The 27,727-nt window shown below is 41.1% G+C and overlaps 1 protein-coding gene across 4 annotated transcripts in view; it reads left to right on the top strand.

Moving 5' to 3' along the window:
* The window catches only part of CTNNA2 (catenin alpha 2), a 790,749-nt gene that overhangs the window by 685,479 nt on the left and 77,543 nt on the right, over positions 1-27,727 (top strand). For all 4 annotated transcript variants that reach the window (XM_084626180.1, XM_084626177.1, XM_084626178.1 and 1 more), the window contains 2 exons: positions 21,915-22,007; positions 22,297-22,453. In XM_084626180.1, coding sequence (XP_084482306.1) covers positions 21,915-22,007; positions 22,297-22,453 — 250 coding nt within the window. The remainder of the gene's footprint in view (positions 1-21,914; positions 22,008-22,296; positions 22,454-27,727) is intronic.

Raw genomic sequence — 27,727 nt, 5'->3', positions numbered from 1 at the left:
GTGAAAAAATATGTGTGTGTAACAGCTGGAGCAAAAAATATTTTCCTGAGTCTTTGTCTTATTGTTATTCAGATTTCATTCTAATGCGGTTTCTTCCTGTTCAATATCAGTTTATAAAACTATGTTACATGTTCACTGACCCCAGATAACTAAATAAGTCTCAGTTTGTAGCTATACTAATAAGGCACAGTTTGTAGCAGTGCAAATACATGCTGAGGATTGATACAATGAATTCAGAATAAATCAACCATTAAATCCATGTATTTTAGTAGAATAAAAGTAGGGAGGACCAATCTAACGTCTTCTATAATGCATTATTCATTATTCTTTGTGGATACATATATACACATATAGATCCCATAAACAACTCTTGAATACTGTTTCCCCTAAACAAAGATGAAAATGGAACATTTTCTACATTTCAAATGTAGTTTGGGGGTTTATTCTGGAATTCATTTCCATCACAGAATCAGAAGGTCTTGACCACCAGGTATATTGTATGATCTACCTATACACTCAGGTTCAAATCCTCAACGGGTGTATATGGATATAGCTCCACTAAAGTTAGAACTATACAACTAAACATCAGCTGAGGATCTAGCCTTCAGCCTTCTTCCAATGAGGCGGTTTGAGTGAGGAGGATTTCAAATTTTGTGTTTGAGTGGGACGGCTATATATTTCCAGTCAGCCTTATGTCATTTTATAATATTATTGTATGTGATCGGTAAATATTTACTGTTCATGTGCCTAAAGATATTTTGATAGTTGTCCTATGCAAAAATAGGCAAAGAAACGTTTTTTACAATGGTCACACTTCAAATGTTTCTGTCTTTTAAAATGAGCTTTCTGGTTCTACTGATATTCCCCACGCTATGGGTAGGAAAGATCTTTCATACCAGGAGAACCATTTTAAGTTTGACCACTGTATATTATATGTATACATTACACAAATGGTCAACTGATCAAGAATTTCATTACGGATGTCACCTGAGAGACAAGGCGGGTGAGGTAATATTTTGTATTGGACCAACTTCTGTTGGTGAAAGGCACAAACTTTTGAGCTCCACAGAGCTCTTATTCAGGTCTCCAGAGTATTTTATCTTTAGCTGTGAGTGTCTAAGGTATGAGAGGCAGTGGAGCGTAGACAATGATAATAATACAAGAATCAGATCAGAGGAACTGGCTTTTCACATATTTCTGTGGGGAAAGATGTCTCCCCAGGAGAAAAAAGAAACCTTCAGAGAAATGTTTTAATAAGGTTTCATTTTTTCCTTCGGTCTTTCACTTGCAACAAAATATTGTAAAGGTCCAGGTAATATGTGGGAATTTAATTTACAGGATGAAAATGTTTAGACTCAATAAATAATCCCTTTCAGTGCTCTTTCAAACACAAAAATACACACACAAATAAAACAGTACGAAGGGATTTCAAACCTCTTGTTTTAGATATTCATGTTATTTGTACTGATGTGTAAAACTTCTCAGACACCATTTAAAAAAAGTGTTAAAGCTTCCTGAGTTTGTTATAAATCAGGTAAAAGACGGTCCCAAAGGAAGCCAAGAGGTTTTTTTTTTTTTACTGAAATTGCCATTTATAGTTTTATTCTGCTTATTCCTTGTAGTCACAAAATCTAGCAACTCACATCTCAGTTTTAGCTTCTATATTGCAATGATTCCACAAATGAGAAGTGTATGGAGAGAAAAAACACATCAGCATGGCTTGTTTGTGTTTATTATTGGCCAATTAATTTTCATATCAGCATGTTCTAAAGGTAATTTTTTTTTTTTACGTTTCAAGGTGTACAGTCCTCATAATGTGCATAAATTTTTTCTTCTCTAAATAGCATTGGATACACAAAAGTTGACTGAATGTAGTAGTTCTTCCAAACAGGGCCATTTTACTCTATATCTCTGACACATCCCTGTGGCATCTTTCTAACCACCCGTCATGTGTTCCTTTCCTCAACAATTCAGTGATTTCACCCTATGCTGTTTCCCACTTCAGTGGCATCTCCACAATCCTTTCAATGCTCTATTTGTTTTCCCTGGTTGGAAGTTTCATTAATATTCTTTGTTTAAATCTAGCATTTTGCTCATACTGTTCAAACCAAAATGTTTATTTCATCTTTTAATTATTTTGTAATAAAAATTATGCTAGATAGAAAATAGGTTCCTAGATAGCTTAGCATTAATAATTAATGCAGAGGCTTTCAGAGTGCAGAGTTTATTGTCAATAACTACTGTCGTAACAGTTTCAGAAATTTTAAGCATTAAGATTTTAAGGCACACAGTATAATATGTTCCCCCCCCACAGAATGTGGATTTTATTATGTAATTGTTATAATTAAGTTTACTTTAATTTAATTCTGACTCTGAAATTCCCATCTGTAAAATTACAGGCATTAAAAGTTAATTTTCATGTATGATTCTCTTAGACTACATCCTGAGGCAGTCTCAATGTGTCAGTTGCTTGCCAACATAAAGACCTCTTCTCCAGACCTACATTAGAGGGTCCTAGACAGAGACACTAAGGGTGTAGTGTACAAGCCCTTCTATACAATGATGAAGCCCAAAGGGGATAGCTCCAACCAAGATTTTCAGTGGGGAATGAAGTAGAGAGGTTACCAGTATGCATTTCCTTGTCCCTCTCAAGGAAATGAGGAAAAATCAAAGCAAAAAAAGTCAGCCTTGTCTCTTTCTAAGATCCCTAAAAGGCTGATGATATCTCATCCTCAATCTCATTAATTCATGTTGGAATCTGACCAAAAAACTATCTGAGAGCCAGAAACGTAGTCTAAGGCCCTACTGCCTAAGAAATGTAAAGCCAAAAGTAGATATAGAAACTCATCTTCTTTTTTCTCAGTGTCCTCTGGTCCTATGCAGTCTAGCCAGAGAGGCTCCCATGACAAAAAAGAAAGGAAAGGAAGAGGGAGGTTTTCCGTGCATTTTCATGGGAGGAAGTCCATTTGTTGGAGTTCAAAGTGTAGAGCCAAGAGGAGGAGAGACAGGAGAAAATCTTTCCCTCAGATATGTTTGAGGTGAGACCTTGCTCAGAAAGGTCATCTTGGTCTTCTAGCGAAGAAAGAAAGAAAAGGAAAAGCAGGAGAAGCAGAAGGCCATAAAAAGGATGAGAAAATATTTCTCATAAGGATCAAAGATGGATACTTCTATATTTGGTAATGGAGATCATCATCAATGTGGAACAGGGAGTTCTCAATAAGACCCAAACTGCTGACCACACAAGCCAAACTTTGTCAACCCTCCTCTGTAGTGAAGGACACAACTATTCCAATTGAGGACCACTTCCTCCCAATGGACTCCACAGACAGGAGAGTGGACTCATTATTGAGTTGAAATTATAAAGCAACCTCAGTGGGACTAAGAGCATTGGTAGGATCTACCTGCTTCTGCTGGACAATCCTGGCTTTGACTGATTTGCTGTCAGTCATTGCTCCACAAAACTAAAAAGGAACAGAGGCTGGTATGGGGTGACCCTGAGAAAGAACTCACTGACACCCTCCTTTAAATCAAACACATCCCTGAAATTCCTGTCACTTCTCTGCCCGATTCCTTATAAACATTCAGAATCTTGACCTTTGTAGATTAACAGTTAGGTGTCTTGTTTCTGTATTGCATTAAGTGCCATAACTTGCTAACAATTAATATAATTTCTGGTATTGCCAGCAAATCATTATAAAAACTGGATATCTGCGAGTTGTATCATGACATTTTTATTTGGAAGAGTTGAAGAAAAATTATAAAAATGGAGCTCTTTGTGATGGACAGAAAATAATCACAATTATGTACACATGGGTTTGTGTATTTATGAACTAATAATGATCCTTTGAGAAGGTAATCATCTTTCATGCATAGAACTGCAAAATGTGTGAGGATTGGGATAAAATGTAAAGCCAAATCAGCAATATTATCCCTCTTATAGTCTTTTAATCAGATAAACCATATGGCTCAGGTTATTGCTAGGATGAAAAGTTGTGCATATTTGTTAGTTCTGTAATAAAAAAATAAACTCCAGCAAAAAGCAGAAAATATAGTCTTTAATTTAGAGACGGTATTATGTATGGATATGAATTTCAACATATTTAATAATTAATAATACTGCAGTATCTAAGGTCTATAAGAAAATATTTCTTCCAATAATAGATGTACTCTGATGTTTGAAAAACATAGCTTATGTCAGCCATCATGGTCTCACATAATATAAAATGTTAGGGAATATAAAAGAAGGGCCAAAAAGAGACCCCCTGTTCTTAATAATATTAGAATAAAAAATCCTTTATATCCACCTGTCTGCTTTCCCATGAAATAAGTTGGTGGTCTTACCTTGGTTCTTGGTGGTCAGACATCCACTTTACAAAAAATCACCATCACAACTAGCACTCTGCCTACAAGGCTGCCACAACTCTGCCAGAAAATGTGGAGAATACCTATTCTTCTCTACCCACCCACACAGGCTGTCTTTCTGTGTCATGGTTAAGGCATATTGGTGGGGGTGAAGGGAAGAGGAATCTTGCATGGCTGCTGCCAGCTCTACTTCTTCCGTGACTAGGTAGAAGACATCAATTTCCATTGCCATCAAACTAGCACTAATCTATGGTGTGACAGAATGCACCCCTGTATTCACACCCTATACACTATTGTAATAACCTTTGCACAAAATATGCTTTGTAAGGTATCATCTGAAAACTAATAACCTGCTGGCCAATAATATAATGGTAAAATGTATGTAACATTATATGTAAAGTTATGAACATAAGTTGACATCATGACTGACGTGTGTTTAACAGACAAGTCTGGGAAGTGGGTAAACCTGTTTCTCAAAGATAAAGGACAACTTGACACCCCTAGCCAAGTGTCATCAAAGCAGATGGGATCTCACCTATCAGGTGGCATTTCTTTGGCAAAGGGGGGGGGCAGAAACAGAAAGATCTGAATCTTAGCAAGCAACAAGGAAAAAACCTCTCCCCCACCAAACTCCATGTCTCCTTGCTCTCAGCTAGAAATAACTTTATGTAAGGGTCACTCTCAGGAAAAACATTTTGAAGTCTGACCGAACTATAAAAGTGAGGGGCAAAAGCATCCCAAGTTCTCTCCCTACCCATCTCTCTCTTTTCATCTATGAAGACAAAAGAAAAAAAAACATTGGACTTTGGGAGCAGATCCTAACCTGAAGGTTTGGTCAGCAATGTACTGAAAACATGTGGCAGGGGACTTCACCTTGAACAAAGTCTAGTTTATTAAGTTTAGGAAGTGCTTTATCTTTATTTCTTTTGTAAACATTTCTGACTGTAATGCCCCATTACTTGTATTCACTTTAAACCTATCTGTCTGTAGTTAAATTAACTTTTTACTCTAATCAAAACTAATCCAGTGTTATGAAGTGTGTGGGTAACTCCATTTGAGGTGGCAAACTGTTTTATCTTGATCCCCTCAGAAGGGTGAAAGGCTTAATATATCTGGACTGTCTAGGAAAGGGCTGGACAGTGCAGAACACATTTTGGGGGGGGGGGGGGGAAATCCAGGACAGGGAGTATGTTGGGGTCACCCTGCACCAAGGCTGGTGGAAGCCAGAGTGTGACTGGAATGTGCTGGCAGGCGGCAGCTATACACTGACATTCCGGGTGCTACCAGCATGCTGGCAGACTCTTTGCTGCTGTAGGTCCCACCTGGGTCACTTACAAAGCAGTGTGAGGCAACCAAGTTTTCAAAGCAGGTGATGACACAGCCCCTCACTGGTCTGAATTGCACCCCAGAATGTCATATATGGTAAAATATTTTTTTTAAAAAACCACACCAGGATCACATAAAATCCACATTGTAACTTGTCCTGCGTTAAAATAAACATTAAAAAATATTGTTAATATTGAAGTCTCTCTGTCTCTCTTCCACCCCTAAAAAGAAAGGGGCATATTTTAAAACATATCTCTGTGTACTTTACCTTTTATGGTGTTGCAGTAACCATTGAAAATAATTGGTGACAAGTTTTAACCAAAATCGCCTTAACTCCAGCTCAGCAAAAAGATTTCATACACAAGTAATGCACTGGGTTTTCATTTTCTTGGAATAGCAAAGAGAAAGAGAGTGTCCCCTTTGGTCTTTTCGCAGTATGTGCAAATGTAAAAGTTGCTGTTAGTTAAGCTTTCTGTTCTGTTGGCGTGCATAGGTGATTTATATCTTTGTGCTAAACCTTACTCTTTTGTTCAATGTTTTTTCCTTATTAAATAAATAATACAACCTATACAGAATTATGGGGGGGGGGGGAATCTTAACTCGACTCACAAATTAAACAGAAAAACAACTAGAATCTGCTAAGAAAGGTAAAAAGAGATGGATGTGCCCGTTTATCTCTGACCTTCGCAGAAAAAATTCTGTTAGGGACTATAAATTTGCTTTCTGCGAATGGAAGAGCATAAAGGTGCATCAGCAGGATATAAAAAGCATTTATAGCCATAGCTCAAAAAATAAATAAATCAAATTAATTTCTAGCTGTCATCTCTGAGACTCATTTCCCATCAGCCACATAAGAAAGTGAAGTACCTGTTAACTAATAATGAACAGTAAAGGTGTGGACTTGATGGTAGATTTAGCTATTTAGCTCAGGTTAGATTGCTTTTTTCCTTGGCCCACCTAAATTTATATATAGCTAGATGATGGAGGAGTGTCCACCAGCTTTTTTATAAACCCTAATAATACCTCTTTTTATCTAAGGGCAAGATTCAGCCACTCTTCCTCATGCTGCGTAGTGCCTTACTTCTCAAGTAGTCTCATTGAAATATGTTTCTGAGACCAAATTCTGCTCTAATGTAACCCCTGAATCATTGCAGGTCTTTATTATTACTTCTATAACATTATATGTGTGTGCAGTACTTTATAAACAATTGCTCCTCCCACCAGTGTGGGTCGGGGAGTTTGGATGGACAAGCAGGGGCATGGCCAATTCTTAGGGGGAGGAAGGGAGTAGAGAGAGCTCATGCCCAGACTTGCTGGAGGGAACTCCCATCTTGTGCCTCAAAGTACAGATAGGGGAGCACCTCAGGGAGGGGAAGGGACTACTCTGCCTCCCATTGGCCAGTTGCCCTCTTGATGTCCCACCCTGCTTCCTGGTACTTCAGGTATTATTGAGCTGTGTTTCCAGAATGTTGTGGTTCTGACCTGTTTTGGGGATCAGGGAGCATTTTTTCTCTGCTGTGCCAAACAGGAGGGTTGTTTGTCTTTCTCGCAGCATTGTGGAGGCACGGATTAGGTGAAACATAGTAAGACTAGGAATTTAATGGTAGTAGGAATATAGGAATGTCAGTTTGTTGCAACTTGCAGCTGGTATCAAGGCACAGATGAGGTGAAAGGGGGCATCTCCCAGAGGTACATGAGATCTGGGATTTGACTGGTACACCTTTTGCCTGTTAGTGGAAGGAGAGAAGTCTTTGCAGAGTGAGGTACCCCTTGATACCTTCTATTCCTCCTGGGAGAGGAAAGACAAGAGGGTTCAGAAGGGAACTGAGTCCTAGGTGTTGGCTGAAGGTCTTTCTCCTACTGGTGGGAATCCATTTAACCTGCATTGGAGCCAGTCAAATGCCTGGTATGTGAGAGGGAGTGGGTGGATACTGCTTCTTCCCATGGTTCACATAATAAAATTGTGGCCTGCTGCTTAAATCCATCCCTGTATCCATCTTCCTTCACCTCTATGTCCTGATCCATAAAATAAAATGTCTTGCCCTTGGGTTCATATAATAAAAGTTACAGGAGAAGTAAGATTACTATTCATGATATAGTGTGAGGATGAGGAGGAAGACAGCTATAAGAGTAAATGTTCATGAGATGATCTATTCTACATGCATATCTGATTAGTTTTCTATTTTTGAGTTGAGTATATAACTTTTTTAATATTGTAGTGGTTTGGTTATTTGTTTTAAATAAGGTAAAAAGTTAAATTAATCAATTGAGGCGTTGAAGTCCACCAGAAATGGTGGAATGGATGCCTGGAATGGAGGGATACTAAAAATATGTGAATTTCAAATTCTAGAAGGAGGGTCAGGAATTGGGCCTTAGAGCTTAAATAATATTAATTTAAACAAAAGAGCAAATTCGTATTTAGTAACTAAAAATAAACACAGTTTAATCATTTTAAAGGGCCTGTTGATGTTACAGTTACTGGGCCTTTTAAGGCCCTCATTCAGCAAGGTATTTAAGCAGGTGTGTAACTTCAGTTACTTTCCTTACTCCATGCTAACTTAGAAACTGATTCTTAATTAAAGTATTTAGGCACATTCGTAATTGAAGTCAATGAGATTACTCACATACTTAAAATTATGCATGTGCTTGAGTGTCTTACTCATCTGGATGCCAAATTAGTATGCAGTAACAGTCTGAGCTACTAAATGTGTACATTTTGCACGGCTGATTCAACAAAAAGCTTTATTTGGGAAGGTCACACAGATTGGCTCTACACCCGGATAGCTGATTCAGCTAGGAAAAAACCTGGCCAGTGGAAGTCATAAAACACCAACACTGGTCAGAATTGATAAATCTGTTCTTGAGTTCAACACCAGGAGAGTTGTACATACATGATATTATATTTAATATTAGTATGTGCTACTCCAAAGTAAGTAATTAATTTCCAGAATACATGTCTGTTTGTGGTTCAAATGAGGAATAATTTTAGTATGAGAATAGCCACCTGCTAGTCTATAATGGTAACCATCCAATAACCTCAATGGGACTTTATTCCCTAATCATGCTGATTAGTTTGCTAAGCATTTCTGACTGTCACCTAATCGTACTGCAGTTAAGTTTCCCACATCCATGGTATTGATGCTGGAGTGGGGATCATATGTAATTACGAGTGTTCTGCCCAACTGCGGAAGTTTTTCACAAAGGGAATTAGATTTCACAGAGACTATTCTATGTCAATGAATTCTCAGCTGCTTTAAATATGTACTTTTGCTTCCTAATCTGTACTTTTTTCTTTTTTAAAAAAAGGCCTCTCATGAGGAGTCAGTCTATCTGAGCAGAGCCAATCTTTCACAAAAAAATTTCTATAAACTCTTGCTCACCCACAAATGCAACCACACACAAAAGGGAGGGATGCTGACAGTAGGTACAGAACTTCCACGATTTTGGTTTATAACATGTGCTGTGGAAAATAATTTCATATTTCATACACCCATTTCCCTAGTATCTTAGTAATCACTGTATCCAAGTCACTGTTTTCACCTGGAAATTTTTTATGGAGAAAGAAATGTCACCAGTGAAAATGCAGTTTTAAAAATACTAAAATGTAAGGATTTTCCAGTGTGTTTTATTTTGGAACCCTCTAGCATTGCTAGTTTCTAGTCACGACCAGAAGTGCAAGTACCAAAATGCTGCAAGGAAGCGGGCCACATTCTGATCTCATTTACATTGCTTCAAACTTTGCCACCAAGAATGGAATTTCAATTTTTGAATTGAGTTAGGCATCTAACATCCATAATCCCCTTTGAAAATCACAATATATTCTGGATCTATACTGGTTCAATTCCTATCAGAATTATTTTAAACCCAAAGCAGAAAGTCTCATGAGAAAGAGATTATTTCAAATAAATATTATGGTAATACATTCATTTCAAGATTTACTGCCCAGTTTTATAGACTCAAGTGATTAAGACAGTCTTCGTATTTCACATGTCTATAGCACTTTTTATCACATGATTTTAAACTACTTTACAAGCTGTGAGTTAAGGCTACAGATACCCATGAGGTAAATAATTATTATTCTCATTTTATAGGTGGGGAAACCTAGACATGAAGGGCCTAATTTGTTAAATAGGTGTACCTCTGTCAAAGGTTCTGCGTGCAGTCCCTTCTAGGTGGCCCATTTTCACCGAGCTGGCTCTCCTCTATTTAACTTAAATTAGCCAGTCTATCAACTTAACATAAAACAACTCTATCAGCTCTTATGCAGTCTTCCTTTGGCTCTTTATCAGTTCCCCAGAGGTAGCCTAGCATGGCACTATGCTCCTCTGTCATCCCAGGCCCTTCTGCCTCCTCTTCTCTTTCTGTTCTCCTGCCCTTATAGCTGAGCTTGTTTTCCTTATTGGTTCCAGCTGCGGGTATTTGTTCCCTGATTGGCAGCTGTGCTGGCATGTGGTCAGCCTGGTTGCCTATGGCGTTGGAAGGCTCTCTTTTTCTCGTCTGCCTACGGCCTGAATGGGGTTTGTTAACCCCATTATAAACTCTTATTTGACTTCAAACTGAATTGTATCGGAGTAGTGAGTGGTGAATTGAATAAGATAATGGACTGGCTCAAGATTGTGTAATAACTCAGTGACAGACCTAGGACTACAGATTTCCTGACTCTCAGACCTGTTCTTTAGCTAGTTGGATTTACTCCCTGGGACCAGGGTACAGTCCAGAGCACTGTGGGGCTCTGTCATCCCTGCCCTGCAACCTTGGGTGCCTTACAATGCTTTGTTGAAGTTGCTCCTACCTGGACTGCTCAAAAACAGCCTTCCAGCGTGCAAGTGTCTGTGTGTATCTGCAGCCTGATAACCACACTTGGGTTACACTCTGGCTCTCACCTGCCTTGGTTATGCTGCAGGATGATCCCAACTCACCCCCAGTCCCCCAGATTCCCCCCAGAAATGTATGTCCTGTACAGCCCAGCCTTCTCCTAGACTGGGGTGGGCAAACTTTTTAGCCTGAGGGCTGCATCGGGTTTCTGAAATTGTATGGAGGGCCGGTTAGGGGAGGCTGTGTCTCCCCAAACTGCCAGTCGTGGCCCGGCCCCTGCCCCCCCTCCCCCTCCCGCTTCTTGCCCCCGACAGCCCCCCAACGCCCCCTGCCCCATCCACCCTCCCTGCTCTCTGTCCCCTGAATGCCACCGGACCCCCTGCCTCACCCAACCTCCCCTCTCCTTTCTGACTGCCCCCTAGGACTCCTGCCCCATCCAACCACCCCTTCTCCCTGACCGCCCCCAGACTCACTGCCCCTAACTTCCCCCATCACCCCATCCAACCCCCCGTCTCCTTCCTGACTGATGCCCCGGGACCCCTGCTCCCCTTCAATCTCCCTGTTCCCCGCACTCTGACTGCCCCGACCTCTATCCACACCCCCGGCCCCTGACCATCCCCCAACTCCCCTGCCCTCTATCCAACCGCCCTCTCCCTGCCCCCTTACCACACTGCCTGGTGCACCGGTGGCTAGCGGCACGGCTGCACCAGGGCAGGCCACAGCTCTGCAGCTACGGTGCCCCAGGGGCTCGCAGCCCCACCGCCCAGAGCACTGCACCAGCATTGCAGTGAGCTGAGGCTGCTCGGGAGGGGGAAGAGCAGGGGAGGGGCCGGGGGCGAGCCTCCGGGGTCAGGAACTCAGGGGCCGGCAGGACGGTCCTGCGGGCTGTAGTTTGCCCACCTCTGTCCTAGACAGTACAGATATTTTACGTCTGTTATTCCTTTAAGGAAATAATAATCCAATATATTATCTCAAATAGTTATTCACACAATTCAGTATAAAACACTGGGGTAGATAAAACAGAAAACCAAGTTTATTAACTACAGAGAGAGAGATTGTGAGTACAAGTAACGAAGCATAAAAGTCAGAAATGGTGACAAGACAAATAAAGATAAAATGAAAAGGAGGACTTGTGGCACCTTAGAGACTAACCAATTTATTTGAGCATGAGCTTTCGTGAGCTACAGCTCACTTCATCGGATGCATACCGTGGTGACTAATGATTACTGACTTAACAAACTATATCAGATTCAAGCAAAGTTTCTCACCACGTGCTTTCAGCAGCCTTACTGACCAAACTCTGTGGGTCACGACCTTTCCCCCAGATTTTAATGACTGCTTCCTTTCTCCATTCAGGAGCATTGAATGCAATAGGCAGGGAGAGGGAGAGGTGCCAGGGGGTGTTTGTCCCTCCTTTCTGTAGTTTCAGGCCCCCGCTTGCAAAACATGTTCAGATGAGCACTAACCGACAAAGGGCTAGTCTACACCGGTAACGCCAAAGCGCTGCTGTGACAGAACTTTAGCCTGGCGTGTGTAGCCACGGCAGAGCGCTGGGAGAGAGCTCTCCCAGAGCTCTCAAAAACTCACCTCCATGAGAGGCGTAGCTCCCAGCGCTGGTTACGCTGGCATTTTACAGCGCTGAAACTTGCAGCGCTCGGGGGGGTGGTTTTTCACACCCCTCCGCAAGAAAGTTGCAGTGCTGTAAAGTGCCAGTGTAGACGAGCCCAAAGAGCGTACGTGGAAGGATGTTCCTTGCTGGCTTTTCGCACTTGGTTAAGCTTCCTTTGTGTCCCTCCCTGCTTGATGGCTCTGTTCACTGCTTAAGTGCAAATTAAGCAGAACACACGTTCCTTTTCTTAGGTCAGACCTGTTTGCCAACTTCTGTTTGAGCAGGGCTGTGGAACTTGTGTTAATAACACTACACAGAGGAATCTTATCACGTCACATACAATGTTGCCACACATATCTTACCAGGACAATGCTGACCAGCAAATTATGAGTTTTCAAATGATACCTTACAAGGCATACTTTGTACAAAGAGAATGACACTAGTGTGTACGGTGTGAATACAGGTGTGTATTCTGTCACACCCCATCCATTATCTAAATTAAACATATACTCCAGGCCTATTGATGATTGTTCATTACTAATTTTCAGCCAGTGGAATATGCTATAAATCTCATTATGTTACAAAAAGAAAATTCTGGATGAAGGCTCCATTGCACAGAAAAATCATTGTAGAATTCAGCGGTTACTATGCCTATGAAAATAAATTTACCTGTCTAGCGCTGCTAATTAGACTGTAAGCTCTCTAGAGCAGTGATTGTCTTTTTGTTATATTTTGGTATAGTACATAGTTCAATGGTGCCCCGATGTCTGACTGAGGCCTCTAGGTATTACTGCAAAACAAAAATAATAATAATTAGTAATGTTAAAAAGCAATGTGATTAGGCTAATTTTTTTTATTCTCAAAAAAGAAATCTGAATTGAAAAACCAACACTGAGTTGTCTGGGTGATGATAGCTCACACAGGTAGGAAAAGAGCAATGCAGGGTGCCAGATGAATAAAAATAATATTAAATGTGCCTATTTATTGTGTTATTTGGGGGCAGTGCTTTCCTACTGTTATCCCAAAACCACATATGCCGAATGAGAGTCTGTTTGGAAATCATGAGTTCATGCTTTATTGCATCGTTTTAGGCCAATGAGGTTTTTAGATACTGTATGGGTTGTGTAGACTGATGCTGAGTGTTTCAGCTTTGAATCGAAGCATTAATTTGTTCATGAATGCAAACTAGTGATTACTTTCCCATTAAAGTCACTGGGACAGACTGATCACTTGCATTTGTGTAGTGGCAAACAAACAATATTGACTAGTTTGTCTGCTCCTGCTCATTTGAACCTTAAATACTAGCTCTTCCTCCTTGGGCCTGACAACCTTTGAGTTCTTAGCAGCAATTTTAACACCTTCTCCAACCATATTTTAGCTAATGTTGTACATGTCAAAACCCCAGTCCTGCAATAAGCTGCAAGATGGTGGACTCCTGTCTTTATCAGGAGTCCTGTTGAAGTGAATTACATTCCTCACATGTCAGCCTACACGCATCTCATCCCAGGCCTGAAATCTGAGCTATTTTATTCTTTTTTCATACAAGAGGCTCTCTAGACCCATTTTAATCTGTGTTACTATTTATAAATTCTCTCCATCTTGTTGATCTCCTCCACATACTGAAGTACCTAGAACTGTAGAGAGCATTCAGTGTGTCTTTTCCCCAGTTCCATGTGGACCAGGTATCGAGAAAGAGAGTAGCCCCCAAGAGTATCCTAACAGTAAGAATTGGTACAGCTAGCTGAACTGTGTTCTGTGAAGGAGAAAATGCTGCTAGATGTAGTCTGTGATACTCTGTTTTTAGCACTTATTTGTGTATGTACAAAAAGCCTGTATCGATTCCATGGAAATCTGTTCATAATACAGAATATGAGTGATTAAAAAAAGACTGGTCGGGCAGTTCAGACATTAGTCTGGGCCTTGAAAGACCTGCTCCCCCACAGGCTCTCTTCGTAACTTTAGGAAAATCTCTTACTCTTTCTGTGCAATTTTCTTACTCTTACTTTCCTACCTCATGGGGGTATTGTGAGGATTAGTACTTCCACAGAGGGTGAAGTATTCAGACATTAAACTAAAGGGGGCCAGATACATTTCTACACTGCCCTTCAGTTCGGACTGGGGCTGGGGAGGGAGGGTGAATAGCAGTGTACACCAACAGGCTGTGCTGAACCTCCCCCATGTGGACACTGGAGGCACAAACTTAAAGATTTCTAGTTCACACTAATATAGTCCTCCTCAAACAGGAGTCCATTAGTACTAACAAGGAACCTTTAATTTTGCACCCGCAGCATCCACATGGGGACGTTACAGTGCAGCACTTTGGTGCACACTGCTATGCACACCTGAGTTTCACTGCGGGGCAATGTAGACATGCCCAGAGGCAGATGAGTGTTTTCATTTCTGGACACAGAAAATGGCAGCTAAAGTGTTTTAACATTTTTCTCTTGCCCAGTCACCCGAGCTCTAGGGCTTGGTGCTGCTAGTTTAACCCGGGGTGCTTTTTCCTGAACTGGTTGGGTCAGCTCCCTCGCCGTCCTTCGCCTTTCTACCAGCGTGACAACCTTGTCTTAGGTCGAGGATTCGTTCTGGCTTACCCAGGCGTGAAAGTCTGGCGGCAGTCCTCTCATGTACCGGTTGATGACCAAAACCTCTAGTATCTCCTCCGGACTCCGGGACTCAGTTTGTAACCACTTGCATGCGAGATGGATGAGGTCATATAATTGGGACCGCGGGGTTTTGTTTTCCTGGTACCTCCACTGATGATATCGCTGGGCCCGCACTGCGGTCGTTACCCCAGATCTGGCCAGGATCTCTGCTTTCAGCTGGGGGTAGTCTGCCGCAGCCTCTTCAGGCAAATCATAGTAGGCCTTCTGGGCCTCCTCACACAGGAATGGAGCGAGGATGCCAGATCACTGTTCTCAGGGCCAAGCCTCCCGCAGGCCAGGAGGTATGCCTCTACATCATCCTCTCGTGTCATTTTCTGCAGCCAATTGCTGGCCCGCATGATCTGCATCCCATCATGGTTGCGGTTCAGCTCTGTAAGGGCCTTTACCTGGTTTACCAGGTCCCGCAACATAGCCCAGTCTTGAGCAGCCTGGTCCATCAGCAGGTGATTAGTCTCTTGCTGCAGCCACACTACCTCCTGTTGGGCGGCTGCCTGGACACGAGTAGCCTCCTGCTGGGCAGCCATGGCTTGTATCAGTGCCCGCACTACCTCCTCCATTATGGTGAAAAAAAATAAAAATAGACCCTCTCCTCTTTTTTTTTCTTCCTTCCAAACACCATCCTTCTTCCGCTGCACTGTGGACACCAGATCCCACTACTGACACCAGTTGGGACAAAGTTCCTGCTCTACCTTGGTGGGTCTTGTGCTTATTGGTGGATTTGCTCACCTTGGTTCTTCATGGCAGCCCTCAGCTTGGCCGTTTTTCTGAACCCACAGTCCAGGTCGACTCCTCCTGTGTCTGACCAGGAGTTGGGAGGATTTGGGGGGAACCCGGGCCCGCCCTCTACTCCGGGTTCCAGCCCAGGGCCCTGTGGAATGCAGCTGTCTAGAGTGCCTCCTGGAACAGCTGTGTGACAGCTACAACTCCCTGGGCTACTTCCCCATGGCCTCCTCCCAACGCCGCCTTTATCCTCACTATAGGACCTTCCTCCTGGTGTCCGATAATGCTTCAGTCCTCCAACAGTCCGTGTTCTCACTCTCAGCTCCTAGTGCCTCTTGCTCCCAGCTCCTCACACACGCACCACAAACTGAAGTGAGCTCCTTTTTAAAACCCAGGTGCCCTGATTAGCCTGCCTTAATTGATTCTAGCAGCTTCTTGATTGGCTGCAGGTGTTCTAATCAGCCTCTCTTAATTGTCTCCAGAAGGTTCCTGATTGTTCTGGAACCTTCCCTGTTACCTTACCCACGGAAAAGGGACCTACTTAGCCTGGGGCTAATAGATCTGCCTTCTGTTACTCTCCTATAGCCATCTGGCCCGACCCTGTCACAATAGGTAAGGCAACCTCAAACAATAGCTGCAAAATCACCATTTAAACATGTATTTTTTCTATTATCTTTGAACTGTTGCATAGTCACTGAGAGCCCAGAAGCATCTGAGTCCTTCTGCAGTGTGATACCTTCACCCAATCTGTGCTGTTAGGGGGATGGGAGAGGGGGAGGGAAAGACTATGCAAATTTCCCTCAATGCCCTGTCGTATTTATATTTGTATCCCTGCTTTGTTGTAACATATTGTGGAACCTTCATCTGAATTTTTGCTCCAAGCAATTAATTTGTGTTTCTGTGGACCACTTCCAGTAAATCCAGAGCAGCCCTGCTAAATCTTTGAATTTAAGATTAATACAGAGGAAAATACATTTTGATCATCACAATTACTTGTAATAATCCCCAAGGGTTCAGTTCAACTGTGAGAAGTGGAAAGGGTACAGTTCAGAAATACAGAAGAAAGATATCTGAGCCTGATACTCATTAACACTCTAGCAGTGTAAAGGGATCTGAAAGATGCTGTAAATGTAAAAGGGCCTTAGTATCTTTAATATGTCCTAGAACTGCAATTTAATCCTGTGTACAGTAATAAAGATAAAAATAAATTAGAATACATGTTGTATTTATATTATTTTAAAAATAAAATGCTGTTTTCCAATTGTGCCATATTTTTACTTAGTGCAGGGATATTCCTGTGACTAAATCACAGAAAAAAGTTTTCTGTTTTTTTTTTTTTCAGGACTGATCCTGCATATATTTTACCTGTAAATAACTGAAAACAATGGAGTGATTTACATGATTAAAGATATGTATATAAGAATTTCAAGGAGTGGGCCTAGAGGGCTTAGTCCAGCTAGTGGGGAAGGAAGGTAAAGGTGCTTCTTAAACCATCTGTTCATTTCTGCTGATCCTGGGGCTGACTTAGTGGCAAGTAGGCCGGCGGTAAGGACTGCTGGGGGGAGACTTTCAGGTGAAGGAGGGACTTGATAGAGCTGGCTACTCTGGTTTGATGACTGCTGACAACTAAGGTCCCTTTGAATCATTCTGATGGTCCAAAAGGATCAATGGGCCTGAAGTTCTGGACCTTAATGGTTATTTAAGCAGATGATTAATATTAGTTTAGTTCCACATACATTTCAAAAGGTGTTTCATGGTTTGCTGATTTGTTTAGTTACCTGTTCATTTATTTAAGTACTCTAGATCCTTCACGACAATCTTAATTAAAAAATGAGAACCCTTTTAGGCAGTCAGTGAACTCCATGTGTTCAATAAACTTAGTATACTGCCCAGACATTTAAAAAAACCCAACCACATTAACAATCCTGCTACCTACCAAGCCACCTCCTCCCCAGCTGCCCAAAAGGAAAGATGGTATCTGCAGTATGGTTTGGAAGTCATCAAATCTGGCATTGGCCAGACCATGGGAGACAGTCAATTGCAAAGCCAAGAGCATCTCATAGAGAACACCTCACCAGCAGTCCCCTCTCATCTCTAAACATTCTGAAGGTTTTGCAATCCGAGCCAAATTCCAGGGGTGAAATCTGGGACCCGTTGTAGTCAATGGGAGTTTTGCCATTGACTTCACTGGGGCTAGGATTATGTTCGAGATCTGTCCTCACTTTTCTGGTACTTCCCTATATAGAGACTGTTTGGCACGGTACTCTGTTATTTCACATCCTTAGAACATAATATTCATTGCAGACGGTTGTACCTTCCAACTTGGACCCTGCCGTTAAGGAACTATGGACAGGTCACCTTGCTACCTAAATATCTGGATACTATTCAATATACATGTTTGAAATGGCACTGCTGTGTATTGCAGAGTCTTCACAAGGTGTCATGATTGTGTCAAGGTGCTCAACCTATTTCATTGTCATTTCAAAGCAATCCAGATTCAAGGCTGTTGATCTGTACATGTGTCACTATTAAGAGAATTCCTATTCATGGTGAAAAGAAAAGGAGTACTTGTGGCACCTTAGAGACTAACAAATTTATTTGAGCATAAGCTTTCGTGAGCTACAGCTCACTTCATCGGATGCGTGCAGTAGAAAATACAGTGGGGAGATTTTATGTACACAGAGAACATGAAACAATGGGTGTTACCATACACACTGTAACAAGAGTGATCAGGTAAGGTGAGCTATTACCAGCAGGAGGGTGCGGGGGGTGAGGGGGGGAATTCATGGTAAATAACTTATCATCCAACGAGGATTCTTCACAATATGCATTGTTGTTATGAAATATGAATACCAAAAACAAGGTTTCCCTGTACCTCTGAAGAACTCTCTTCTCTTATTTTAATATCATGACCCAAGTTAATCATAGTCAATAAACATGAGAAATGTTGCAAGACTGAGGAGTTGAATGAGCTAAAATGTGTTCTTGTTCTTGAAGCCACACTTAATAGCATTAAAAATGTATTTCCCCCACAATTCCTGACAAATAATGTCTGTCTCACATTGTGCATTACAGGCATAATTTCCCTTATGATGAATTGGTGTTAAATTCTAATTTGTACTAAAGTGTAACCTCTAGTGTAAGATTTGTTTGCTGCTGTGCATAGTTTTCAAGTCAGTTGGCCAGATCCTCAACTGTTTTAAATTGGTTTCATTTGATTGTAATCAATGGACATGGCACAATATTTGTACAAGACTTAAAACAACTCATGGAAAAGGCAGAGATTATAGTTGATATACATCAAAAAATTTGCATTATGGATATAGATGGATATAGATAGGTATCATGCATATTACGATGCATATTGAGTATGGCCACTGATTACTCTTGGATTCTTTATAGTACTGATCATTATACCAGACATTACATTCAGTTCCCCATACTATGTATGTTGGATTTTACAAAAAAGAATAGCCAATTGTCTCAGGATGACTCGATACAGACTCTTACAAAGTAGTTTCCAAATATTATCCTCACCAGATAGAACCAAGAGAGCGATTAATACAGAGAAAGAAGAAGAAAATTTTATTTCAATGTCAATGCAATGAGAAGAGTCTGTTCCCAGTAGAATTGGCGAGATCATGCCAGCTTGATAGTTTTATTGCCATTTCAGGAGACCTATTATGGTCCTATTAAAGTGACTTTCAATTCCATATCGCTCATACCTGAGAGAAATTAAGATATATAGTACATTTTGGGCCTCAGGACAATTCATTCATCTTGATCATCTCAAAAAGAAAAGTAAATCTAAAAGATGACTTATTTTAAAATATGAGGACCCTGATTTGTGCTGAATGTAACATTGTTTGATGGTATTTAAATCTGTAATCCTCCTATACATTTCATCGAATCATCTAACTTTCCACACATGCTACTGCATTCCAATTACTCTCTGGTATAGTTTTTATTTCCAATGAAGATTAAAGGGTACTGCTTGAGGTATGCAAAAAAAAAAGAAAAGAAAAGAAAAAGGGACTACAGAAAACAGCAAATTAGTTTGAGTATATCAGCTTAGGAGAACATTGCTGATATCAGTGCTGTAAGGCTGTTAATAAACAGACGAAGTCATTTGTCTCACCGTGTAATGAAAACAAGAATCACCACATTATAATAAAATCTTGACTGGGAAGTGCCTAGAAGACTCTTTGAAGCCTAGGGTGGTTTCCTTCCGTGGATTTTGACACAGTGATACATGCAAACCACATTCTAAATAACTGTGAAATGAAATGGGTTCTGTGGAGAACAGATGGATCAAGGCTAAATATGGTGATGTGCACTAAAGACAGGAACAGATTAATACCACAAGGGGAGACTAAAGGAAAATTGGAAAGACTGGGGTATTTGATCTAATTCATGAATCATTTCCAACGGATAGTTCTGCCTTCAAGCACAATGAATAATACCAAGACAGCATCTTTAAAAATGTATGTGTGTTTTAATGTAGCTTAGAATTCAGAGCCATACTTCCCAGTGAATTTTTTTAAAAAAAGTTCTTTACTGTTCTTCAAAAAAATTACTCATATTTCTAAACATCACAGGTGCAATGTTGTTTAGTTTTCTGTACTCTGGCATGAATTGCTATTTTAACAAGTTAGACCAAACTCCCCTCTGTGACACAAAGCCTTTGAAAATGGATTTTTTGCATGGACATTCTGTAGCAGTTGAGAGACTTGATTCCCCCATTCACATCCAGGCCATAGAGCTCCAGCCCTTTTAGCGGTTAAGGGCAAGATTTGACGGGTAGGTCTGCATATAAATCTCCATAACTACAGGTTTCAGAGTAACAGCCATGTTAGTCTGTATTCGCAAAAAGAAAAGGAATACTTGTGGCGCCTTAGAGACTAACCAATTTATTTGAGCATAAGCTTTCGTGAGCTACAGCTCACTTCATCGGATGCATACTGTGGAAAATACAGAAGATGTTTTTATACACACAAACCATGAAAAATATGGGTGTTTATCACTACAAAAGGTTTTCTTTCCCCCCACCCCACTCTTCTGCTGGTAATAGATGTCAAGAATTATAACATTCATAAACCAGTCGGAGAACACTTCAGTCTCTCTGGTCACGCGATTACAGACATGAAAGTTGCGATATTACAACAGAAAAACTCCAAAACCAGACTCCAGTGAGAGACTGCTGAATTGGAATTCATTTGCAAATTGGATACAACTTAGGCTTGAATAGAGACTGGGAGTGGCTAAGTCATTATGCAAGGTAACCTATTTCCCCTTGCTTTTTTCCTACAAACCCCCTCTCCCCCCCACCCCGTTCCTCAGACATTCTTGTTAAACCCTGGATTTGTGCTGGAAATGGCCCACCTTGATTATCATACACATTGTAAGGAGAGTGATCACTTTAGATAAGCTATTACCAGCAGGAGAGTGGGGTGGGAGGACAGAAAACCTTTTGTAGTGATAAACACCCATTTTTTCATGGTTTGTGTGTATAAAAACATCTTTTGTATTTTCCACAGTATGCATCCGATGAAGTGAGCTGTAGCTCAAGAAAGCTCATGCTCAAATAAATTGGTTAGTCTCTAAGGTGCCACAGGTACTCCTTTTCTTTTTATCTCCTTAACTGTTCCCAGTCTACTCCTGCTCCAAATAGCCGTAGCATTATAATGGCTTGAACCTGCCCCACTTCCTGGAACAGTGCTCCACAGCACACGGAGGGATACATGCTTCTAAATGAGATTTGTATATCCTGTCCTCCTTAATGTAGTTTTTAACGGTTACATTCCATGAGGTCAGATTCTGATATCCTCACTGAATGGTACCTTACTCTGCATGCAGCCCCATTGAAATAAATGGGAGTACTTGAGAAGTAAGGTACTTCTCAATGTGAGTAAGGGCATCAGAATCTGAGACTAAAAGGAGTACTCAAGTAGTAGGGAACTTCTGGGTGTGAGTACAGGTATCAGAATGTTGGCTGTGGTTAGCCAAGCAGAGCTGGACCTCTGAATCTCTTCAGTAGGGCATGACTATCAGGATATGACAGAGCCTGAACACTATAACAAACATGGAGAGAGAAAGAAACATCTCGATAATTGTTTTGAAACATAAACAATCCCCTGAAAAGTCTTACAGGAAGTGTCATGTATGAACTACGGAGAGATGCAGAGCACTTGGCAGTGAAGGAACATGTGAAATATATTAATACTGCGGATGGCTGCATTTAGTTTGTGAGGGAGGAAATGATCCATGTGGGTTTCTGCTCAGTGGCATAAATGTTGCAGGTTCATGCTTCTAATATGATTCCCTCTTTCTAAGCAAGGTTCAGTAATAATATTAAAGCAGATATAAAATGTGCCATTTGCCTGAAAACCTGACTCTGTCTGCTATTTTCATTTCAGGTTGCCAATCTGGCCTGTTCTATCTCCAATAACGAAGAAGGTGTGAAGTTAGTCCGTATGGCAGCAACCCAGATTGATAGTCTATGCCCACAGGTAGGCAAAATCCTTGCTGAAAAGTACTCAAGGACTGTTAAAGCATTAAAGAGCATAAGGTATTTGACAGAGAAAAATGTCCCATATGAAGATTATAGCCTTGCCTTTTTCATTATATTGTTGACTGCCTGGCAAAAACTGTGAAAAATACATTTGTATTGTGAGCCTTGCTTAATGAACAGAATGAACACAGTGCACAGCTGTGCTTTTAACATAGTATTTAATCAATTTGTTCTTCCCCTTGAGCAAAGTTTTGTCATTTCTTGTAACAACTTATTCTAAATAATAGGTAATAAATGCTGCTCTCACGTTGGCTGCCAGACCCCAGAGCAAAGTAGCTCAGGACAACATGGACGTCTTTAAAGATCAGTGGGAGAAACAAGTGAGAGTTCTGACCGAGGCAGTTGATGACATCACTTCTGTGGACGACTTCCTCTCGGTCTCAGGTACTGGGATCAAAGGAGCCTCCTAAAAATAAGCTAATAAATTAAAATAATGGTCACATTAGAAAGGCAGCTAGAATTACAGATGAGCCATTAGTGCATTCTTCCATCCACTTCGAATGCTGGCTTGCTGAACTCAGTGGGAGTGATCCAGTCCTGCCAATTAATCCCTAATAACTGGTCACATTGTACATGTGTTTCTCTCTTCTGGGAGATGTTTTGAATTTCAAACCCTGATGGGACTAAAACAATTGCAGGTAAAACAAGTATAAATTTTTAGCACCAGTTTTCCCCTTGTTATGGACAAAATTTATTGCTAGCGCATGTATTCGTAGTTGGACAGCTACCTATCTACCTAATTTGCATCTTTTCGTATCCGGTGGTTAATATATCCAGCCAAAATGAATTGAAGGTGTTGCCCCGATAAAAAGAGAGGCTGGGCAGGGGCCTGGCTGTTTCTCTGCGTGCTGCAGTAAATGGCAAACCACCTTCATGGAGTCAAAGAAGTTAAGAGAGAGAGACCCAGAGTCTCCAGTGCAATCCATTCACTTTGTGCCACTCAGGTGGTACAAAATGGATGGATTCTGGGCAGAAATATTCAGCAGAGATTTTCCTTTTGGAGGAAAATTCTTCACTAGTGTAAACCTGGCAGAGATCACTCCTGTGCCAGTCACCTGTGCCAGTCACTTCAGTGCACACACTAGTTGTTCTAACTAATATAAGGACCAGGCAATCAGTGAATTATGGAGTTATAATTGGCTTTCTGATGCACTCCCCAAAACTGCACCTAGTAGAGCTCAAACATAGGGGAGGTCTGAGCCTGGAAAAGATCTGTTGGATTATCTAATCCATTTCCCCACAGCGCAGGATTTCTGCCTTTGCTGTAATTAGCAGAGATAGCTTCAAGCCACAGAATTCTGAGTTGGTTCCAGATTCCAAGCTTCCCAGACTTCAGGGTTTGTTTGATCTCATTATAAAGGTATGGGTCACAAGCAAAATTTGAATCCAGGTCTGGGTTTGGATTTCAGGTGTTCCCAAAGTTCAGAGGTGTTCATGTCTAGAGTTTTGGCTGGACCGGTCTCTATTGCCAATAAGTACAGAACCACCCTTTTTCCCATTCATTAATGTCTTGTAACAGGCTGCCAGTGTCTGCAAATGTTATTTTGTGTCAAGGTTCCTCCCCCACTCTGAACTCTAGGGTACAGATGTGGGGACCTGCATGAAAATCTCCTAAGCTTACTTTTACCAGCGTAGGTTAAAACTTCCCCAAGGTACAAATTAATTTTATCCTTTGTCCTTAGAATATCCACTGCCACCACCAAACTCTAACTGGGTTTACTGGGAAATGTAGTTTGGACACGTCTTTCCTCCCCAAATCCTCCCAACCCTTGCACCCCACTTCCTGGGACAGGTTTGGTAAAAATCCTCACCAATTTGCATAGGTGACCACAGACCCAAACCCTTGGATCTGAGAACAATGGAAAAGCATTCAGTTTTCTTACAAGAAGACTTTTAATAGAAATAGAAGTAAATAGAGATAAAGGAATCACCTCTGTCAAATCAGGATGGTAGATACCTTACAGGGTAATTAGATTCAAAACATGGAGAAACCCTCTAGGCAAAACCTTAAGTTACAAAAAAGACACACAGACAGAAATAGTCATTCTATTCAGCACAGTTCTTTTCTCAGCCATTTAAAGAAATCATAATCTAACACATACCTAGCTAGATTACTTACTAAAAGTTCTAAGACTCCATTCCTGTTCTTTCCCTGGCAAAAGCAGCACACCGACAGACACAGACCCTTTGTTTCTCTCCCTCCTCCCAGCTTTTGAAAGTATCTTGTCTCCTCATTGGTCATTTTGGTCAGGTGCCAGTGAGGTTACCTTTAGCTTCTTAACCCTTTACAGGTCAGAGGATTTTTCCTCTGGCCAGGAGGAATTTTAAAGGGGTTTACCCTTCCCTTTATATTTATGACACCAAAGTTCAGAGGTGTTCATGTCTAGAGTTTTGGCTGGACCGGTCTCTATTGCCAATAAGTACAGAACCACCCTTTTCCCCATTCATTAATGTCTTGTAACAGGCTGCCAGTGTCTGCAAATGTTATTTTGTAAGAACTTGATTGTCACGGTCCTTATCCAAGTGTGAGAGAAAGGATGCCTTACTCTCTTTCATAGTCCTGCTCAGATTGTGACTCAACAATGTGACCAAATGGGTGGGAAGGGGAAAGAATGCAGTGTAAGTTGAAGGATACCTGATATGGCCCTTCACCCCTTTGCTCACCCACCACAATAGCTGGACAGGAACACAGTAGAGAGCAAGCTGTTCCACAAAAAGACTTAAAGTAACTTACTCCTCATCCAAATACAGGAAGGAAAGTGAAAGGGATTTGGACTGTCTGGTTCACAGTCCTTTCTCTCTGGTGCTTCTGGGGAGGTGTAAATACACACTACTCCTTATGGCAGAATGTAAAGTTACAATCTAGCTATAAAAAGCTAGTGATCCTGCTGCAAAAAGTTGTTTGTTTGATTCACTGTTGCGGTAGCTTATTAACCATCAAGATGTAAGGGAGGTGGAATTGGCTGTTGTGAGAAAAGGACATAGAGTATGGCCTGAGCAGTCCTTTGAGAGGATCTCTGAGAGCAGCCAAGCCTCAGGAGACAGCATGGGCTGAATTCTGTGGTGGTCTAATTTGAGATCCTTTCAAGAATAATACCAAATCCAAGGAAAGGGACAAGTTTTCACTTGCTACAACTTTGTCAACTGTGCAAAAGCCACTTACTTATACTTCTTTTGTAAATAAAAAGGTAATAACAGTTAACTTAGAAAAAAGAAGAGATACATTTTACATAAAATAATGTAATCAGTTCTTGTTTCAAAGTAACAGGAAAATCCCTGTTTCTATTATGCTTTTGCTCTCTATTCTTTGTGAATCTTGGAAGATGAGGCATTATTGGATCTCAACTTCATATTAGGCAAAGATTTTGAATATATACTTTATCTAAAATACACATTTCAAAAATACTATTTTAAATAGAGTGTGGGGGGGGGGCGGGGGGAATGGCTTATTCATCCTTAGAAAGCATTCCTTCATTTTTTTTTTTTCTGTTTGGTTGCGTCATGTTATTCCTGGTAACAAGGAAACGGTGTAGTTGAACCTGATTACACTCCACGATTCAACCCCAGTGCAGAGTGCTTACAACAAGCTATGACAAGGAAATGAAAATTCACTGTCCGAAAATTGGGTGCTTCTGAACCTGGGAGAGCATATATTTTGATTTGACAATTGGAGCTGCCAAGCACCTTTTCACAGACTTAGCTCTACAAATAATGGATGGACCCAGTCTGTGGTCCATAGATACGGTCCACAAGCTGAGGAGCTGCCATTTTATTATTTATTTTTGTTCTACTGTTCAAAGCAAAGCACTTGCATTCATAAATTGCACGTTCTTCCCAGGGGTAATTTGTACTGACTGTTTATGTCAGAAATCAATTTATTCTCATAATGTATTTATTGGGGATAAGCATGAGTTACAAAACTTGGATCCAGAGCCAAATTTTGCCAAGGTGGGTCAAATCTGGGGTTTGAGTTCAGGTCTGTCTTTTCAATATTTTATTTTCTTATCTGTTTAAAAATGATGTACTGTCCCACGCTGTTTAGAGAACTCTGCTCTATTACCAGTGAACTCTGAAGTCTTGGCTTCAATCAGAAATTCACACAAAGAAGCAATAGCTTATTTTTGGTTGTAAAACCATTAAAGTATTCAAAACCGTTTGGGTGACTGGTTAAGAATTTCTGACAAAGTGACCCCTCCCCACTTATTACCCATTGCCACAATTGATGGCACATTTTTATCGGTGCAGTGGCTACAGAAGGAAGCTGAGATTAATTTTAATCAAACACTTTACATTTCAAATACATTGTCCATTCATATTTCCGAAAGAGTTTCACTTCAGGCAAAATGTGGGCATGCTGTGCTAAGCAAAATGGGTTTACAAAAATCTTTTTGCAGAGCAACATTTTTGAAATGTATTCATGTCCTTTTTTTGAAGTGAACTTTCCCTTTGAAATGACCTTCATTCACAACACTGGAGAATTTCAGTTCTCATTCAAAATTGTTACCATTTGAAAGGCAACATTGTTAACTTTTCTGGGGAAAAATTAAGAGCGAACCATGGGATCTTTGGCAAGTCACATGACAATTTCAGCCTATTTTTTGTAACCCTGGAATGGATAAAAAAATCAGTTGGATAAATAATCATCCTTGATTTATTGATCTTACTACAAGGTATGTAATTTTATCCCCAGCTCATTTGTGGTGGTACTGGCAGAAACAGAAGTTGCAGCTCAGATTTGCCTGAGATTATAGCCAAATGTAAAATTCAGATGTCACTTTCACTGTTGACATGACTTTTTGAACTATGTTGACTGGAGGGAGAAGGACAGTGTTCCATGCTACGGAAAATCAGCTTCAACACATGACAGTGCTGTGTAAGGCACACACGATATACTGCAGTGTATAAAACCTGGTGGCCAGACCCTCAGCTTGTGTAAATTGGTATATCTCCTTTACTTTCAATAGAGCTACAATAATGTACACAAGCTGAAGACCTTGCCATATGTTCATTAGTATAGTATCATGACAGACACAATCACTGACACTTAGGAGCATGTTCCCTGCTGTAAAAGCTTCCCACTTCTGTCCCTGGTCTTGTGGGAAGGGGATGAGCTGCTTGCTCCTCCACTTCCTGCTCTCTGCATGGGGATGCCTCCACCTCCCTCCCTGAATTGAATCCCTCACTTCTCCTGGTTCTGGATGCAGTGAGGGATGCAAAAACCAGCTCTTGCTCCGTCCACTCTCCCACTGCTGATACCATTTGATGGGCATGGGAGAGGAACCCCTGACAAATCTCTCACTCCCCCAGATTATTTCTAAAGCCACTCTACTGCCCATCTAACAAGATTCCTGGGTGAGAGGTGGTAGAGACGATACACAATAGTACTTACAAAGATAAAAGAAGATTATTTTACCAAATGATGTGAGACAGCAAGTGGAAACTGAACCCAGACCCCTGAGTCCATGCGAAAGAGGTGAAATTCTGACTCCATTGCACTTGATGACTAAATTCTTATTGACTTCATTGTGCCAAGAATCACCTGTGCTCCCCAGCCAACAGAAAGCTACCTACTAAAGTGCCTTCTCTACAGAGTGTTTTGTGAAGACGCAGGTGAGGGGTCAGGACATTGGACTGGCCATGTTCTCAGATGTCATGCTA

Source organism: Lepidochelys olivacea, assembly GCF_965140295.1.
Source record: "Lepidochelys olivacea isolate rLepOli2 genome assembly, chromosome: 4".
In the NCBI taxonomy this organism is placed as follows: domain Eukaryota; kingdom Metazoa; phylum Chordata; order Testudines; family Cheloniidae; genus Lepidochelys; species Lepidochelys olivacea.
This window is presented reverse-complemented; position numbering and strand designations above follow the sequence as displayed.